The 18,536-nt window shown below is 44.9% G+C and overlaps 1 protein-coding gene across 1 annotated transcript in view; it reads right to left on the bottom strand.

Moving 5' to 3' along the window:
- The window catches only part of SERPINE3 (serpin family E member 3), a 30,964-nt gene extending 13,274 nt beyond the window's left edge, over positions 1 to 17,690 (bottom strand). Inside the window, exons 1-6 of the mRNA XM_057306768.1 lie at positions 17,435 to 17,690; positions 11,715 to 11,970; positions 10,547 to 10,620; positions 9,823 to 10,023; positions 8,496 to 8,694; positions 820 to 920 (exon numbers count right to left, since the gene is read on the bottom strand). Of these exons, the coding sequence (XP_057162751.1) occupies positions 820 to 920; positions 8,496 to 8,694; positions 9,823 to 10,023; positions 10,547 to 10,620; positions 11,715 to 11,970; positions 17,435 to 17,690 (1,087 nt within the window). The remainder of the gene's footprint in view (positions 1 to 819; positions 921 to 8,495; positions 8,695 to 9,822; positions 10,024 to 10,546; positions 10,621 to 11,714; positions 11,971 to 17,434) is intronic.
- Positions 17,691 to 18,536: the final 846 nt, after the last annotated feature.

Here is an 18,536-nt window from a genome sequence, read left to right as displayed (position 1 = left end):
CATCAGGCAAAGAAATCATCAAGGCCAATGAAAATACCTGCTATGGTATCATCTTCAGACAGATAATTTATTACTATCCAGAGCAGAAACAGACCTGAGCCTTTGGAATTAGCAACGGTTTAACTAATTGCTTCTAAGATTCTGGAACATAAGGTTTCAGCATTCCATTCTTTTTTAATATTTGATGTCAGTTCCCTGTGAGATCATAAGCAAATACGGCTCCTGTTGATTAGTAGTAGCGTGTCTACTAGGGGCAAAGAAATTTAATATGGGCTTGGGAAGGAGAACACTTTAGGGCAAGATTACAGGTACATGAGTAATGTGAAGAAAGGAAGTTGGATGGATGAGGGAAAGTTTCAAGGTTAGTTTATGAGAAGAGGACAGAAATGGTACAAGAAGGGAGGGAGAGCGAAGAGGTAGAAACAAAGGGCGACTGCAAGACTGGCATGACAGTGGGAAGTCCGAATGAAGAGCCCTGTTACTGCACCACTGTCCCCGGCATGCTCCTAGTCATGACAGGCAGAGGGAGGGTGAGTTCTATTGTGTTCAATGGCCATTGACCTCACCCTATAGGTGGTCTTTAAAAAAAATGGTGCTTAGAAGTCTCAAGAAACACTCCTCCCCCACAAAGTCCAACCCAAATCTGGCTGTTATCTGAAGCAACATATTCTTATATAAAGCAAAGCTTTCTTTATTCTTTTAAATAATGTTAAGTCTGACCATACCATTGAAGCCTCTGTAGATGAAAATCCCTTAATCAAAGTATGACAAAACTGCCCCCAAGCACAATGCCAAAAAGCTTGAAAGAAGAAGTGTTACCTGAAATTCCTTTCAAGTTAGCTTTGAGTGGATCAAAAAGATCGGTGACTCCCCAAGAATTTAAAATGCTTTTTAAATTGAAATGATTTTGGATCCTGAATCTAAAAAACAAAAACAAACCATCAACTTTCATTTACCAATCTCATTTAAAATATTTTCAGACACACCACATGACTGCCAAACTCCCTAACTTGGAAGTCAGGGATGTCCAGCCTCATTTCCAGCTTTATTTTTCATTACTCCTTCTCAGAAACCCTACCCACTGAGTAGTCTGACCACACAGGGCTCTCTTCCACCTCTATACCTTTGCTTTTGCTGTTCTTTCCACCCCATCTCCTTTGATTGCCTTTGAGTTACTACCATTTCCTCTGAGCTCAATTCAGTTGTTATCCCCACCTCTCCTCTCCAGCTGTTTTGTGTCCTTTGGTTGCTAAAGCCCCATTAACACTTTGTTCGTTCTGTTCTTTTGGTGTATGGAATATCCTGCTTCCTACTACTGTTATTTATGCTTCCTATTACTGTTATTATAAACTACTTGAGAAGAGAGGCTATCCCAGTCAATTTTTTGTTTCCTAATAGTAACTAATTAATGAATGCTTCCCATGTGCTAGACACTTTGACAAGGGTTACATGTGGATTATCTAATTTCATCTTCACATAACTGTGTTATTATTATCCTCATTTTACAGATGAGAAAATTGAAGCCTAAAGAGATTGAGACACTTGCCCAAGATAATGTAATGAATACGTGGTGGAACTCAACTCACAACAAGGCTGTCTGAGTGCAGAACCTGTGCCCTTGGCGTCCGCACTCTGCTACCTCCCATCTCCTGGGGCATCTCACATAGTAGGTGCAGAAAAGAAGCTGTTGATTGACAATTAACAGTTCATGTAATATGTTCTTTGCCCTCCACACTCTTGTGGAGTGTCTCATGTAATATGTTCATATTTGATAAGATTTATTTTTGTGTTTGCTGTGTGCAGTGTGTGCCTTTGATACACAGGAGGGAAGGAATGCAAGTTAAAGCTTTGGTGTTCCTAATAAGTCCTGCAAGCAGGAAGAATCAACACACCAACTTTGTAATATTTCTTCAAGGGCAAGGCATTTAAAATTTTACTGTTGAAGGATCCTTTTAAAGAATTGCTCACATTATTTTTCTTTGAAAATAAAAAAGTTTGAAATGGAATTTAGATGATTTTTTTCTATAAACTATGCAGAACTTGTAGGGAAGTAAAAATACTGGACAAGACCATTTAATATTAAAGATCTTCATTGCCATACAAGACAATGTGACCAATATTTTAAACACGACTATCATATTTTCTCATAAATAATATATTTTGGATCTTTAGAATAGTTTCCCAAAAAGGTACATATGCTTTCTCCAAATATGCAGACATTCTCAAAAAAATTTTGCACCACCTCTTCTGAAATTTTCTCAAATACTTAAAACACATCCGTTTTTGGAAACTCTTTTTTTTTTTTTTTAAAGATTTTATTTATTTATTCGACAGAGATAGAGACAGGCAGCGAGAGAGGGAACACAAGCAGGGGGAGTGGGAGAGGAAGAAGCAGGCTCCCAGCGGAGGAGCCTGATGTGGGGCTCGATCCCAGATCGCTGGGATCACGCCCTGAGCCAAAGGCAGATGCTTAACCGCTGTGCCACCCAGGTGCCCCCGTTTTTGGAAACTCTTAATGCTGAAACATACTGGTTAAGAGCATGAACTTGAGAGTCCAGTGCCAGGTTTTGAACCCTGGCTCAGGCTCTTACTAGCTGAAGGAACTGGGACAAGTTACTTTACATCTCTTTGCCTCCATTTCCTTATTTGTGAAATGAGCATAATAGTAGTGCTTATTTATTAGCTTTGTGAAGATTAGTGAAATAATTCTTGTAAAGTGCTCAACACTTTTCAACATGAGCACAGCTCATGCACTTTACTGTTACCACTGTGGTTTTGTTGTTTCTCAGGGATATTGAGAAAAAGCTCAGGGATGTTTGAGCCAAATATGGTGATTATGGTAGGTGATAAAACTGGGTAATACCATTTTTAGTAACTAAAGATAATAGTAAGAGTGAGGTATGACCATAAAAGGTGAGAGTGATTTTTTTTGTTGTATGGCTATGAAGGCCAGCCCAGAAGAAATGCTACAAAAATATCTTGAGTAAAAAAATTGCCCTTTACCAAAACCAGACAATGATATCATGAGAAAAGAAAACTACAGACTAATATCTCTTATGAATATAGATGCAAAATCCTCAACAAAATACTAGCAAATTGAATCCAGCAAAATATAAATCCCACCATGACCAAGTGGGATTTATCCCAGGAATGCAAGGTGGGTTCAACATATGAAAATCAATCAATGTAATACAACACCATATCGACAGAATAAAGGACAAAGGCTACATGATCATCTCAATAAATGCAGAAAAGTATGTGAAAAAAAATCCAACACCCTTTCATGAAAACAAAAAAAACTCAATGAACTTGGATAGACGGGAAATTTTTCAGTCTGAAAAAGGGCCTCTACAGAAAACCCACAGCTAGCATCATACTTAATGGTGAAGACTGAATGCTTTGCTCCTAAGATCAGAAATAAGAGAAGGATGTCCACCATTTCTATTTAACACTGTCCTGAAGAGTGTGGAGGGCAATTATGCAAAAAATATAAATAAAGTGCACCCAGATTAGAAAGAAAGAAGTAAACCTATCTCTACTCACAGACGACTTAGTCTTGTATATAGAAAATCTTAAGGAATACACACACAGAGTGAAAAAATTCTTAGAACTAATAAATGAGTTCACCAGGGTGGCAGGATATGAGATCAAGGTACAAAAGTCAACTGTGTTGTGTTTTTTTATATTAGCAATGAATAATCTGCAAATAAAATCTCATTTATAATAGCACCAAAAGGAATAAAATACATAGAAATAATTTTAACAAAAGAAATGCAAAACTTATACACCAAAAACTAAAAAACATAATCGAAAGAAGCTAAGGAAGATATAAATAAGATGAAAAAAGTTCTGTGTTCACAGATTGGAACAGTTAACATTGTTAGACAGCAATATTCCCAAATTGATGTACAGATTAAACACAACCATCATCAAAATCTCAGCTGCCTTTTCTGCAGAAACTGATAATCTGATCCTAAAATTCATATGAAAATGTATGGGACTCAGAATAGCCAAAACAATCTTGAAAAAAGAAGAACAAAGCTGAAGGGCTAACACTTCCTGATTTCTAAACATTATAGTAATCAAGATTGTGTCATACTGGCTAAAGTATAGACATTTGTGCATATAGAATAGAATTGAAAGTAAGCCCATTGAAATAAACCCATTCATTTATAGTCAATTAATTTCAACAAAGGTATACAGAAAATTCAATGAGAGAAAGAATAGTCTTTTCAATTAATGGTGCTGGGACAACTGGATAACCACACACAAAGAATGAAATTGGAACTCTATCTCATAATACGTACAAAAATTAATTCCAAATATAAGAGCTAAAACGATAAAATTCCAAGAAAAAGCACAGACATAGATCTTTGTGACCTTGGTTAAGCAATGGTTTCTTAGAAATGACATCAAAAGAAGCACAAGAAATAAAAGAAATAAATAAATTAACTGAACTTTCTTTAAAATTAAAAAGTTTTGTGCTTCAAAGGACACCATCAAGAAAGTGAAAAGACGACCCACAAAATGGGAGAAAATATTTGCAAATTATAAATCTGATAAGGCACCAGTACCCAGAATATATAAGGCACTATTACAACTCAGCAATAAAAAGAACCAATTTAAAAGTGCAGAAAAGATTCAATAAGATATTTCTTCAAAAAAGATATGTAAATGGCCAGAAAGCACATGAAAATACCCTTGACGTCATCGGTTATTAGGGAAATGCAAATGAAAGTCACCATGGAAACCACCTCACACCAACTAGGATGGCTACAATAAAAAAGATGGGGTTTTTCTTCTTCTATAGCAGGTGTTACACACTGCAGTGAGGTCAGACAGGTTGCAGCTTTCTTGCCTCCAGCCTGAGAAGCCAAAACACAGAGGAGGGCATTGCTAGAAGGGAGAGGAGGTAGATGTATCCGAACTAACGTAACTAAGAATAACTATATACTTCCTGAATGTACACTCTATAACATCCCTACTTTTTAATCCTCCCCTCCATTCAGAAGGACTTTAAAAAAAAAAACTGTAGTAAAATATACACCGCATAAAATTTTACCATTTTAATTGCATAATTCAGTAGCATTAGGTATATTCACATCACTGTCCAACCACCACTATCCACTCTGGAAACTTTCATCATACCAAACTGAAACTCTGTACCGCCACACAGCCCACATGAAGAGGGACTTATCAAAAAAGAGACAAAAACAAGTGTTGACAAGGGGATGGAGAAACTGGAACCTCACAGATTGCTGGTGGGAATGTAAAACGGTATAGGCCCTTGGAAAACTGGCTGGTGGGTCCTCAAAATGTAAAACGCAGAGTTAACACATGACCCAGTATTTCCATTTCTGGCTATATAACCAAGATATCTGAAAACCTATAGCCACACAAAAATGTGCATGTGAATGTGTTCCAGAAGTCCAAAAGTGAAAACAAGCCAAAACCTTTCCAGGCACTTAAATGTCTATAAACCAATGAATGGCTAAAGCAAAATGTGGTATATTTCTATGATGGAAAATTATCCCACCATAAAAAAGAATGAAGCACTGATGCATACTAAGACAAGGATGAACCTTAAAAACATTATGCTAAGTGAGAGCAGCCAGACGAAGAAGGCTGCATGTTGTATGATTTCACTTATATGAAATGTCCAGTACAGACAGGTCCACTGAACGCAAAAGTAGATTAGTGGTTGCCTAGGACACTAACAGGGAGAAGGAATGTGGAGGGACTGCTAACGGGCATGGAGTTTCCTTCTGAGGGGATGAAAATGTTCTGGAATTAAATAGTGGTGATGGTTGCACAACTTTGCCGATATACTAAAAACCTCTGAATTGTACACTTTAAAAGAATGAATTTTATGGTTAGGTGAATTATATCTCAATTTTTTAGAAAGAAAGAAAACGTCCACAGAAAAACATAATCCACACATGATGACAATTAGTAACTCTTTGAAAGGAAGGTCAAAACTTCCTTATATATGAGACCTGATGGATTTTTAACATACTTGTAACAAACAAAGAGAAAAAGAGATACAAACAAAAAACAGACTCTTAAATACAGAGAACAAACTGGTGGTTGCCAGAGGGGAGGTGGGTGAGGGATGAGTGAAATAGGTGATGGGGATTAAAAATACACTTATCATGATGAGCACTGACTAATGTATAGAATTGCTGATTCATTATACTGTACACCTGAAACTACTATAATACCGTCCATTAATTATACTTCAACAAAAAAATACTATTACTTTTAAATATACTTCCATTATCAGAAAGAAAACGCTCATGCTTAGCTTCCTAATATGTCGATCTAACAACCAAGTGTCTTAGTCATTAAACAAATATATATTTGGGGCACCTGGGTGGCTCAGTCATTAAGTGTCTGCCTTCGGCGCAGGTCATGATCCCAGGGTCCTGGGATTAAGCCCCACATTGGGCTCCCTGCTCAACGGGAAGCCTGCTTCTCCCTCTCCCACTCCCCCTGCTTGTGTTCCCTCTCTCGCTGTCTCTCTCTCTGTGTCAAATAAATAAATAAATAAAATCTTTAAAAAACAAAACAAAATATATATTTGACATTATTAGTCTTTCTTGTGGGGCGTTACATTATTATGGATATAAATGACCCTTGTTAACACTCGTTGGCTTTCTTGATTATTCTTTTGGTATTCTAATATCTCTAATGAAGACTAATTGTCCCTATACATTTTATTTCATTTCTTAATAAGTAAAATATATTTTGGAAACTAGACATCTTCATTCATCCAGAATCTACTAATACACTGTTTGGTGATACTTAACCCAAAGGCACACCTCCTTGCCACATGATTTTTACACTGCTACCCACAGAGTGCCAAAGGTTTTGCTCTTGCTAAGTGAAAAATGCAGGCTGGCTGTAAAGCAGATCATAGTAAATGATGACTGAATGATTTACAGAACTAGAGGGAAGTTCTTGCCCAATACTTGACTTGTGTCTACCATGGTCCAAAGTTTTGTACCCAAATTTAGACCTAAAATAGTTTTAATACTTTCTCTATTTATTCCTTCAAAGGTTTGAAGCTGTTTCTTTATTGGTGGGTTTTGCTTGTGAAACAGTCTCATTTTCCTAAAACCTTCTATCCTTCTTGGACGGCAGGCTCAATAGTCTTAGGGAGATAAAAAAAGAAATCTATCAGGATAAGGCCAAGTGTTAACCAATTCTATGTTATGATCTCTGCCTTCCCATCCTGTCCCCGTCTTCGGGGTTTTCCGGATCATTCCTCAAGCTCTGGGTGCTCTGAAGGTGGAATCAGAGGTGGAGGGCTCTCAAAGAAGCTGGGCATCTTGCTGGGGGCCTCTTCCTCACAGCAGCTGCTCCAGGATGAGGCCAGCCATCTGTCTCCTCATTCAGAAAAGACTGGCAAATTCCTGCACCGGGTTGCACTTTCTCTCTACTTTTCACATCGAAAGCTCCTCTTCCTTCCCTGAGCTTCTCTCAAATATAACAGAAAGATTAGAGAAGATCTGTTGAAATATCCTGTCTTTGTGTTTTCATTTGGGGTCTCCAGATATTTGGTTTGGAGAGACACAGGCTTTATCTTAGAGTTACTTTCACCTTCTGCCCTGGTTATCCCGGATCCCACTTTAGACCTTGGCCCTTAACTCACTGGGTCTCTCTTTGTGTGTTTTTATTTCAGTGTCTGGGGTTATTTTTAACTCCTCGAAGGAGCACTGCCAAGACCTCTGGCTCAGTGCTGCTGGGGGCCTGGTCAGCAGAGGAGGCCAAAGCAGCCAGTGGTAAGGAGCACGAAGAATCCACATCCCGAACCCTCGGACAGCATTCCTTGTTTAATGCTGGTCTATAAATTAATTACAAGTTTACTCTGATTTCAAATGTACCAGAGAAGCTTATCATTTAAAGATGTTCGATAAGGAATTCTTTGTCAAGTAATGAGCTTTGCAAATAAGTTTTGCTTTGGAAAAGCAAAATCTAGAACCATCATTTAACTTTTTGACAATTTGTATTTGTACCTTAAGACTCAATCTATTGAGAAAGAAGGAGAAACTTCAGGACAGAGACTAAAAGTCTTGAATTTTTTACAACTTGCTTTGCCTTCTGATCAGAATTATATTGGTATTTGCTCAATTACATAAACTACCTCGCCTCTTTGGTTTTGGAAAAATGACAGTTGTATACTCTTACGATGTGATAAGATTTGGGGCACATTCCGCCAAGGTAACTGCACTGTTTTTCTTTCCCTGCTCAGACAACTGGTTGTAGCATGAAGCCTGGGAGCTCCAGTCTGGCCCAGTGAAGGCAGAGTATCTTCTCTTGAGTAGACCCCGGGAAATTCTGTTCCATCTGCATCCTGAGCTAGTCAGCAGAGACTCTGACCCGGACCCCAACTCTAGGGTCCTTCTTGGCCTAACCTCTAGGAGTCAGACCACCCGGGTCCTCTAATCCAGGCCTGGCCAACTGGCTCCTGTATGGACGACGCAGCCACTCACCTGGGCAGGAACACGTCCATTCTGGCTCTCCGGAGGCTGGAGGTCCAGACGTGGAGAATGCTGGCTGTGAGCTGTGGCTCAATGAGGCTCAGTGGGGTGTCTTTGTCCCGTGGCAGAACCAGGAGCAGACTCACTGTGCTTCCCAGGTAAGGCAGCTCTAGCACCCTCACCGGATGGCCTGCAGAGTCCTGAAACTGGCCTGGGGGTTCAGTAGAGGTGGGGGGGGAGAGGCTTTAGTTCTGTCCCGCAAGCCGGGGAAGGGCCACCCAGGCGCCCTGTCTTAAAGGGGAAGTCATTCCAATCCTGGCCTTTTGTGGCCATGTGGGGACCCAGCCTCTTTGTGCCAGATCTTTCTTTCAACATAAGCTCTAAACCCAGATATCATATAAAATTGGGAAATTATATGCAGCTGACAGTCAGATAAACCAGCATGGGTCACAGCAGCAACGGGGAAAACACTGGGAACAAGAACTATAATAGTCATAAATACATATTTACTTATCCAATTGACGTTCTTCCGCTCTCATCTTGACCTCTTAATAATTACTGGTCGAATAAACAAAGGATTAAATTGTGATGAGCACTCACAGCGCGTCCCGCATGGAATCAAAGCCGGATTATAGCAAGTTTTCTAAATGCTGGCGTTCCTAAAACACTGTCTCACTGGCTTTTCCCTAAATGGGAACAGAATTAGTCCCACAGCTGGAAGGGCTGAACCCGCAAATGAGGGCTGCGAGAGAAGTGTGTGGGAACAGGTGGCTGGGTCCTCTCTCCTCTTCTTCTCTTGCCTTGCTGGGGCTCCACGGAGGCGTCCACACCTCGAGCCAGCCTGCAGGGTGGGGGCTCCTGATGCTGGCTCGGCACTCTGCACACCTGCGCCCTAGTGGGCTGGGATGAGTGACCATCCAGGCAGCGTGGGGAAGCTCATGCAGGTGCACTCTGAGAGCTTTCTAGACTGGACTCTCAATCTTCTGTCCTTTCTCAGCACCAAACCGTGAAGTGGCTGTTCATTTTATGGGGGGTGCCTGCAGGGGTGGGGGTGGTTTGGTCCAAACATTTTTGGTTTTACACTAACCCCTCTTACTAGGTGCAGGCGGAAAGCTCAAGCATTAAATTAGGTTTCTCTTTCGTCCTTTGCTTCCTCACTGTCCTCCCTGGGTCTTCCTGCCCCCTGGGCTCTCCTTACTCCACACACACCTCACAGCAGAGGGAAGACAGAGGAACACTGCGGATCCTTCTAGAGCAGACACGGCCCTCCTCTCCCCGCCCACATTGCTCCCGTGTTCCTCTCACTTAAGATGGTCCCACCGGTAGGGAAGGAGCTCACCGTAGTTGACCTCGGCCATTTGGTACATCATGGGCACCTGGAGGACGAGGCCCTGGGCGCCGGTGAAAGGCAGGAGCTGAGTGTCCGCGGAGGAGAATCTCTGCCGCCAAGTGCTTTGGAAGGACATGGTGCTCACCAGTGCCAGCTGGGCAAGGGCGGCACCGCCGCCATGCTCCCACACTGGGCCACCTGGCTCGTCACCTGCAAGCGAGACAGCGACTGTGTTGCCGAGACCGGCGCCCCTGTCCTGGAGGGTTCTGGGGCATCCCCGAGGTTGGCTATGTAGCATGCTTGTTAGTATCCTTAGTCGGGGAATTGTAGCGTTTGTAACTAGCTGTTGCTGAAGACCGTGCTTCATCCTTTGCCGGGCGGGTGGGAGGCTCTCATTGGTCCCAGCTGGGCGTTTCCCAAGGGCCCTTAGGCACGCACGGCTCGGGCCTGGGAGGAGCTGCGTGGTGGTCCGGCTGCCGCGCGGTGTTCCCCCTTCCCCATCCCTCCCCCTCACCACCCCAGCCGCCAAGCCTCATCCCTGGCAGAGCCTTTGCTTAGACAGTGACGTTCAGGGCACAGTCTTTAAATCCCCTGCATCACCGGAGAGAAGGCAGCAGGCTCAGGGACGGTTGTTGCCTCAGCCCTTTAGTAATAAAAACACACACTGTGCTCTGTTCTAAATGCTTTAACAGACCCTCACTGGCAGGGGTTCAATGGTTTTCCCCAGTTTTACAGATGGGGCACCAAAGCTTGGAGCAGTTGTCCCAGGTCACACACTGGTGCGTGGCAAAGCCGCCAACCACCCAGCTGCTCAAGACAGAGACAGAGACCTCGGATTTGAACCCAAGCAGGCTGGCCCCAGACTCCAGGCTCTTCCCTGGCTGCCCTTCCTCCATGGAGGACAATCAGCTAACTGTGTGTCGTTGCCCCATCCCCGCCCCACAGCACAGTGAATTAAACACTTAAGTACACTGAAAAGACGTTATGAAACACTGGAGAAAACTGACAGGGAGTTATCGATAAATACCTAAATGTTGGCATTTTAACTCTGTGCACTTGTCCACACCCGTTTTCAGTTCAATCACAAAATACGCATCGCTTCCTAGTTTGTGTTTTAAACAACACTGGGTCTTGCACCTTCTCCCTATTTCTGTAGGGATTTTGTAATTATCAGGAATGCTAGAGGCAGACTGGGTTGGGATCCTAGCTCTGTGCCTCAGTTCCTCTCTCTGTAAACTGGGGACAATAACAGCACCTATCTCCTGGGATTGCTGTGAGGGTGAACAGAGGTAATGAACATGGGGCACTTAGAAAAGTGCTAACTCAGTAAAGGAACCTCAGTAAATGTAATAAATTTCACCATCTTTAATAATTCCAACTGCATGATATGCAGGTCCTATAATTCATAGACTCATCCCCAACTGCTGGGCAGTTAGGTTATTTTTAAGTCTTTTTCTAAGACTAAATGCCTTATTACATACAACTTTTTCTCCTCTTGAATTATTTCCTTAAGCTAAATTCCAAGAACTTCTTTGGCACCTATGTATTTTGCTGTCACAGAATGTTAATTGTAGATGACAGCAGAGCTTGGTGGCGGGGGGGGGGGGCGCGGTCAGGGATACACCTTAAGGGGAACAGGTGCATAGAACAAAGCCTGCAGGGCTCTCCTGGAGGTAGGAGGCTCTGAAAAGTCCCCTTCTTTGTGTGCCTGGGAGGGCATGTACAGAAGGAGGCCAAATGTCAGCTTTGCTTTCTTCATAGAGCACATCATTTAAGGGTAGGTCTCCCAAGAGGACAACCTTCTGCTGCTGCAATTGAGGGTGACCTGAGTGTCTATCCATGTGACTTCTGACCTGCAACGCTGAGTACCTGTGTTTATAGCCTTCTGACATCAGCCTCACCGAGGTGAATGGTTTCTTTTACCTGTGATCTTCCTAGAGGCCCATTCACTGGCCTGGAGGCTGGTGTGGTCGGGTTCACTGAGGTGGGCTGGCTCCACGCTGCTGTTGGCCCACCGGGAGACCTGCTCCACAAAGCAGGGGGACAGTGGCGTTCCTGCTTGCACAAAAAGGGTGCAGGCCAGCTCCATCTTGGTGCCTCGGCCGGAGCTGGGTAGTGTGGCGTAAACAGCGTGTAAGAACTCATTCACTCTTTGGTCTGTGAGAAAGGTTTGGGATAAATTGACAGTGGTGAGCGTAGGCAAGGAGTTAGCACCCTCTCTCTGCGCACAGTGCCCTGAAATGGGCCCTCAGCAACACCACTCTTGTCTCAGGTTCATCTACCAATTACAGTCGATTTGGATAAGTCATAACTAAATTGCTCAGGAGTTGGCCTGGGTCCTGGGGGGAAAGCGGTGCAAGACCTGAGAGAAATCAAGCTGTGATTAAGTCAAATAGAAAATCACTACCAACATCCCAGAGGCTATTCCTCCTCAACTTCTTGAGTCAGACATGTTGAGCCGTTCCATTGAGAGTAGAGAGGGCTGGGAAAACTGCAGGTCTGGTGTGCAGGGTGATGGGGTTTCAAATATTTAAGAAGTCGGTCGATTTACGGAGAGCATCATAAATAACCATGACAGATGGTGGCCACAGGGTCGAATTGTCCATATATCTTGTACAGGGCCCTAGATCTGTTCCCACAACCGCATGTCAGAAGCCGGAGGGACATTTAGGTGTGGCCCCTTTCAGAACTATGTGAGAAACACAAAGGAAAGGTAAGAATGCCTCCCATCCCCGTCTCCCTGAGACCCAGTGGACAGCTGATGCTACTGACGCCAGCAAGAACCTGCAAGAATGTTGAGGAAATAATAAGCATCTGAGAGAGTCAATAGTTCCCACCTTCTTGGATGGCGGCTGGACTTCTGTTTATTTACTACTTACACAGGAGATTGCTTCCTTCTCCCCATAATCAATAGTGGATTTCTTTTTCATGATGTTATTTACAAGCTGTGGCTTTTAGTCTGCCCTAGGAGAGACTCCGGAGCTGGAGCAGGGCCTCTCCCCCACTGGTGAGTCAGGGCACAGCTGAGTATCCTAGGCTGCCCCTGACACATGGAAGCTGGGCTTTTCCAGCAGGCAGGTCCCCTTCCTGTGCAGGCTGCCTCTGGTACATGGCCCTTCCCTTGTCCTCCTTGCCTCTCCTTCCTCTAGGCACAGCCCCGTGGCTAACCACAGATCGGCCCTGGGAGACACATGCTTTGCGCCTTCCTCCTGCACTGCCCCGGCCTGGCTCTCCCAGGGCACCTGTTGGAAGGACTCTCTGACAAGGCCTGGGGTCCCTCCACACCAACACCCGTCATGTGTCAGAGGCCAGGCCAGGGGATGGCAGCAGACCTCCAGGTTGCTTGGCCAAAGTTCTATGGAGGGGCACAGTCCCCCAGAATACACCCTGGCCAGGGCCCCCGCCACCGGGTTACAGATCACAGCTGTGCACGGATTTCACTTGCCCAGAAAACTGTCACGACCAAAGCACTTCTTAGAATCCACAACTGTAAAAAACAGACTCAAGGTGTATATCTTGTGAATCAGAGCCTAATTCCGGTGCTTTTATTTTAATGAGAAAATAAATGAATGAAAAAAATGCCTATTGCCAGATTTTCCTCATCATGTACCTGTAAAATGGCGGCCATCTGGAGGGACAAGGTGAGACATTTCACTGGTCCATAGTGTAGTAAATTGGCTGCTGAAAGCTCTTCACCTGAGCCTAGTGTGTCTGCCCATTTGCACACGGGAAGAGCTTTTCTAGATGCTGCTGGAATATACGTCGCCAGTATAAGAAACACTGACGGTGTTCACAGACCCTGTGCTACATTCATGCTCACATTTAATCCTCTCAACGAGCCTGTGAATTCACTGCTATCGTGACCCCCATTTATAGATGAAGGAGCTGGGCTCAGACAAATTAATACTCTTGCTCAGTGCCACCGGGTGGTAGGAGGTGGCCCTTCGGCGCCCTTCTGCCCGTAGGTGAAGGACAGGACACCTGCTCTGCTCTGGAGAGCCGCCTCCTCTTGTCAGGGTCTGGCGCACACAGCCCCCTATTTCGCGGTGTTACTGTGAGCTTCCCGGGTCCTTGGGGCAAGAAGGACTGATGACGTGAGCCATGACAAACTGCTCCTCTCTGGCAGCCTTTGAAAGAGAATCCTGTCACTGCTGCCTGAATTCCCTTCCCTCCCCCTCCAGAGAGCATCTTTCTTGCTGGAGGGCAGGCAGGTAGATTGTACAGAACCCACGAGGGAGGGAAGGAGGAGGAAGGAAGCTCTGGGCACTGCCCTAGATCAGGAATGTAGTGAGGGCGGTGAGAGGGTTTGAAGAGAGGGTCTCTCAGATGGCCACAGGGTGGGAGGAAAGTGCTGGAAGAAGAAATGGTATTTTCTCATGAATTTCTCTTTCTACAGATGAGCCTTTTAACTCACTGGAGAGACCAGTGTGGAGAGTGCCTTCCTTTTGAGCCCATCTGCTGAACTGAACTTCTCGAATGGGACACGGAATCTGGTGACACCTGACTTTGTAAGGTTAATGAATATAAAATTCTCAAACTACAGCCTTGGTGATGCTAATGTTTTACTTGCCGGAGAATTATCAGAGGGCCGAGTTGAGGATGGCGTCAAAGGGTTTGGTTGGGCCGAGGGAATAATGGGGACGGCTCTGATTAAAAATAAAAAAAGGCACGATACTTACATCTTTATGTATCTGCTCAGGGGCTTAGAGTGGGATGAAGGAATTGTGGAAAGAACATAGGGTGTGGGGTCAGAGACTCTGGGGCTTGAATTCTGGCTCTGCCACCTGCTGAGTCTTGCCAAATTGTTAACCTCTTGTTTCACTTGTAAAATGGGAATTATTAATGTATGTGGTTTCTATGAGGATCAAATGATATACTGACTGGAAAAGTGAAATCCATACCATTATCAAACCGAATTTTTTCCCAAGAGCCAGGCCACCTTCATTTCTGAGACTTCTGTTCTTGGCATTATTCTTACGCTTAATAGAAAGCTATATTCTCTTTTTTTTTTTAAGATTTTTTATTTATTTATTTGACAGAGATAGAGACAGCCAGCGAGAGAGGGAACACAAGCAGGGGAAGTGGGAGAGGAAGAAGCAGGCTCCCAGTGGAGGAGCCTGATGTGGGGCTCAATCCCAGAATGCTGGGATCATGCCCTGAGCCGAAGGCAGACGCTTAACGACTGAGCCACCCAGGCGCCCCTATAAAGTGTTCTTTATCAAGTTACCTAGAAAAGCACCAGAACTCCCTCAAACTTAGAACATCAGGAAATTGTGTGTTTTGTGTGGTGAAAACAAGGCTGCTCTTTAGGGAATACCACGGGTGTCGGTTCTGAGTCTCATGCTGTGCTTGTATGACCAGCAGGTGGGAATCCTAGCAAAGCTCCTGGTTGTCACGTTCTGGCTGGAAACGCAGTGAGAACGAGACAATGCTGATGTGCCCCACTGCAAATGTGGACAGGTCTTTCTGTTGATTAAACAGGAACAATGCCCCAGGACCCTGGAATGTGCTTGATACTGTTTTTTATACATTTTATTGCCCTGTATTGACTTTTATTTTTTTATTTTTTTTATTTTTTTTATTTTTTATTTCTTTTTTTTTTTAAAGATTTTATTTATTTATTCGACAGAGATAGCGGCAGCCAGCGAGAGAGGGAACACAAGCAGGGGGAGTGGGAGAGGAAGAAGCAGGCTCATAGCGGAAGAGCCTGATGTGGGGCTCGATCCCATAACGCCGGGATCACGCCCTGAGCCGAAGGCAGACGCTTAGCCACTGTGCCACCCAGGCGCCCCCCTGTATTGACTTTTAAAGGGAAGACTGGGCTCGGGCAGGTACTGATGTGTTATTTTAAACAGTGCGCATGGTTCTCTGAGCGAGGTTGGGGTGAATCAAAGTTCCGGGGTATTCTATTAACTGGAACTCTAGAAGTGGCACATCTCTATTCATGTTAGTTACCCATGGCTCTGTAAGATAATAAAGCAGTTTATGGGTAAAAAAAGGGGTGGGATTATGTCCCACAGAGTTTGACTATTAAGCATTCTTGACATTTGATAATTCTCGAATGAGGTCTATGGAAACCCTGTTAATCATATTTGATTAGCCAGGTACTGTGCCTATACCTGACAACAGAGAATTGGCTGTAGTTAGTTCCCTTTCTCTGCGGTATAGCTACACGTGCATTTCTCTCTGTCCCCTAATCCTGACTTTTGTGAGACTCTGTTTTAAGGCTGAAACGCCTGTCTCTCTTTCACACGCCTATTTATTCTTCGTAACTCAGCTCAGATCCCATGTCTTCTGGGGAGCTTTCCTGATCTGCCAGTGGACTAAATCATTCCCTCCCCTCTACTAACCTGTTTCAAATAAATACACTTCCTGGGCCGCATTAGAGTGGTATTTCTACGTGCATCGTTCCTAGGAGACCGAGCTGCTTGGGTTCGGGGTTCTCCTGGTCTTTCTGGATGCTGAGTTCCTGGCCCAGCTCCAGCTCCTGCAACAGGAGCTCAGGAGTACTTGATCTAATGCGGCTGAAGCCTACGTCTGGGGATACGGGCGTTCCTGTGATAGTTTTCCTGAGAAGAATGAAGCTGGCCTGCAGGAGCGCGGGACCTATTTTGGTAGGGGACAGGGCGTGGGAGGGAGGGAGACGGGGTGTAGGGCTGGTGCTTTGCTCCCCGACATCTTCAGCGTTGGCCTTTTACTCGCCACCTCAAGATTCTAGCTTGAAGGAAGCTTTCACCCGGTACACTTGCTAGAACAATTTATATATATATAATATATATATATATACACATATATAATTTATACAGTTGCAGCTCCCATCCTTTATCATTGCTATCCTATTCCAAGATAGAGAAGCAGAAGCCATGTGCATGCGTGTCTGTGTTAGCATGGAGCTGGCAGGTGGGCTCCGGGGTCCGGCACGGAGCCAGAGGCCCCGAGCGTAGGCTAGGTGCGGCTGACCTGGCGTTCACAAGACTCGTGCCGCTGCTGACAGAGCCGCTCTAAACTACGTAATCACAGAGTTATGTGGCTAGCGATGGCACTGGCTAGAAATCACAGATCTATGATAGTAGGTGGGCCAAGGGCACGGGCTCTGGAACTAGACAACCTGGGCTTGCGTCTCAAGTCTGCGACTTACTAGCTGCGTCACCTCGGGCAAGTTGCTTAAACTCTCGGTGTCTATTCGCTCATCTCTAAAATAGGGATGATTTATAATTTCGTCATCTCTCGAGGCTTAGCAATTGTATATGGTTTCTCTGAGCATCAGAAGACATGATGACACTTATGTTGTTCTGACAATTGATTAAATTACCTTAAATTGCAAGGTGCTTTGCACACTTGCTGGCACCTGGTAGGCTCTGCCGAAGGGCTAGTAAAATGAAATTGAAAAATTGCCCCGAAACCTGAGGTTGGAAGGGAAACTCAGAGATCATCAAGGGGACCACGATCGGAAGTTTGAAGGCCACCCGGGGCATTCCTTCCTCCAGGTGGTCTCCCTTCTCTACCGGCCGTCATGCGGCGCCCGCTGCTAGATTCACAGAATGCCCGGCTCCTGAGGCAGCCTGGGCGGGAGCGGGAGTGGGAGCCGCAGCGGGAGCAGGAGCGTGAGAAGGCCTCTTACCGTGGACGGTGTAACCCAGCGCCTGTGCCAGCTGCCGGCCAGTGTTCCCTTGGGCTCCAAACTGCAGGATCTCCAGAGGGAGGGACACGCCGGCAGGAGAAATGACAACGTTGCTGCCATTTCTAGGGGCTGCCGCGTCCTGGTAGAGGCGAAGCGCAAGCTCAGTCTTCAGCAAGGTCAGGTCCTCGCGGAGGTCGCCGTGTCCTCCATGGAGGCAGGGGTGAAGCAGGAAGAGCGTAAACAGAGCCGGCCGCATGGAGGCAGGGAGGCTTCCTGCAGTGCAGAGGGAGGAGATGCCCGGTGAGGCCTGCAGTCCCACACGGCAGAGAACTGCTCTGTGCTCAGGGCTGACAACGGCCGAGGGAGGTGTCCCGGGGCCAGTCCTGCTCCCCTGGCCCCGGCCTCGTCCCACACCCACTGCCTTACTGCGCGCTGATGTGTCTGCATTAGAGCACGGGCGTGAAGCCACACTGTGAGCTGAAAGGATTTTAGGCTGCTTTGTCACTTACTGAATGTGTGACCTTGGCCAAGGCCCTGGTCTGGTCAGAAGTAAACCACTGGGTTGGAAAAGAAACTAAGAAGTACATTCTACTCCTATTTCTTGGTATTTAGCCAGCTTATAGCTGTGCCATGTCTATCATGAATAATAATAATTAATAATAAAAATTATACAGTACATTACAAAGGACTTTGTATTTTCTCAGTTAATGATCACAACAGTCTTACAAGGTAGCTGTATTTCCAATACAGGGAGGATGAGATTTAGGGCCCTTGGTGAATCATTTAGGAAATACATGGGCTAGAGGATGCCTGGGTGGCTCAATCAGTTAAGTGTCTGCCTTCGGCTCAGGGCGTGATCCCAGGGTCCTGGGATCGAGCCCCACTGTTGGCCTCCCTGCTAAGCAGGGAGTCTGCTTCTCCCTCTGCCCCTGCCCCTCCCCCAGCTCATACTGTCTCTCTTCCTCTCTCTCAAATAAATAAATCTTAAAAAAAAAGAAAGAAAATACATGGGCTAGTGTCCATCAATTGATGAATGGATAAAGAAGAGGTGGTGTATATATTCAATGGAATATTATTCAGCAATAAAAAGAATGAGATTTTG

This window comes from Ursus arctos, unplaced genomic scaffold, assembly GCF_023065955.2.
Source record: "Ursus arctos isolate Adak ecotype North America unplaced genomic scaffold, UrsArc2.0 scaffold_10, whole genome shotgun sequence".
NCBI classification, from domain to species: domain Eukaryota; kingdom Metazoa; phylum Chordata; class Mammalia; order Carnivora; family Ursidae; genus Ursus; species Ursus arctos.
This window is presented reverse-complemented; position numbering and strand designations above follow the sequence as displayed.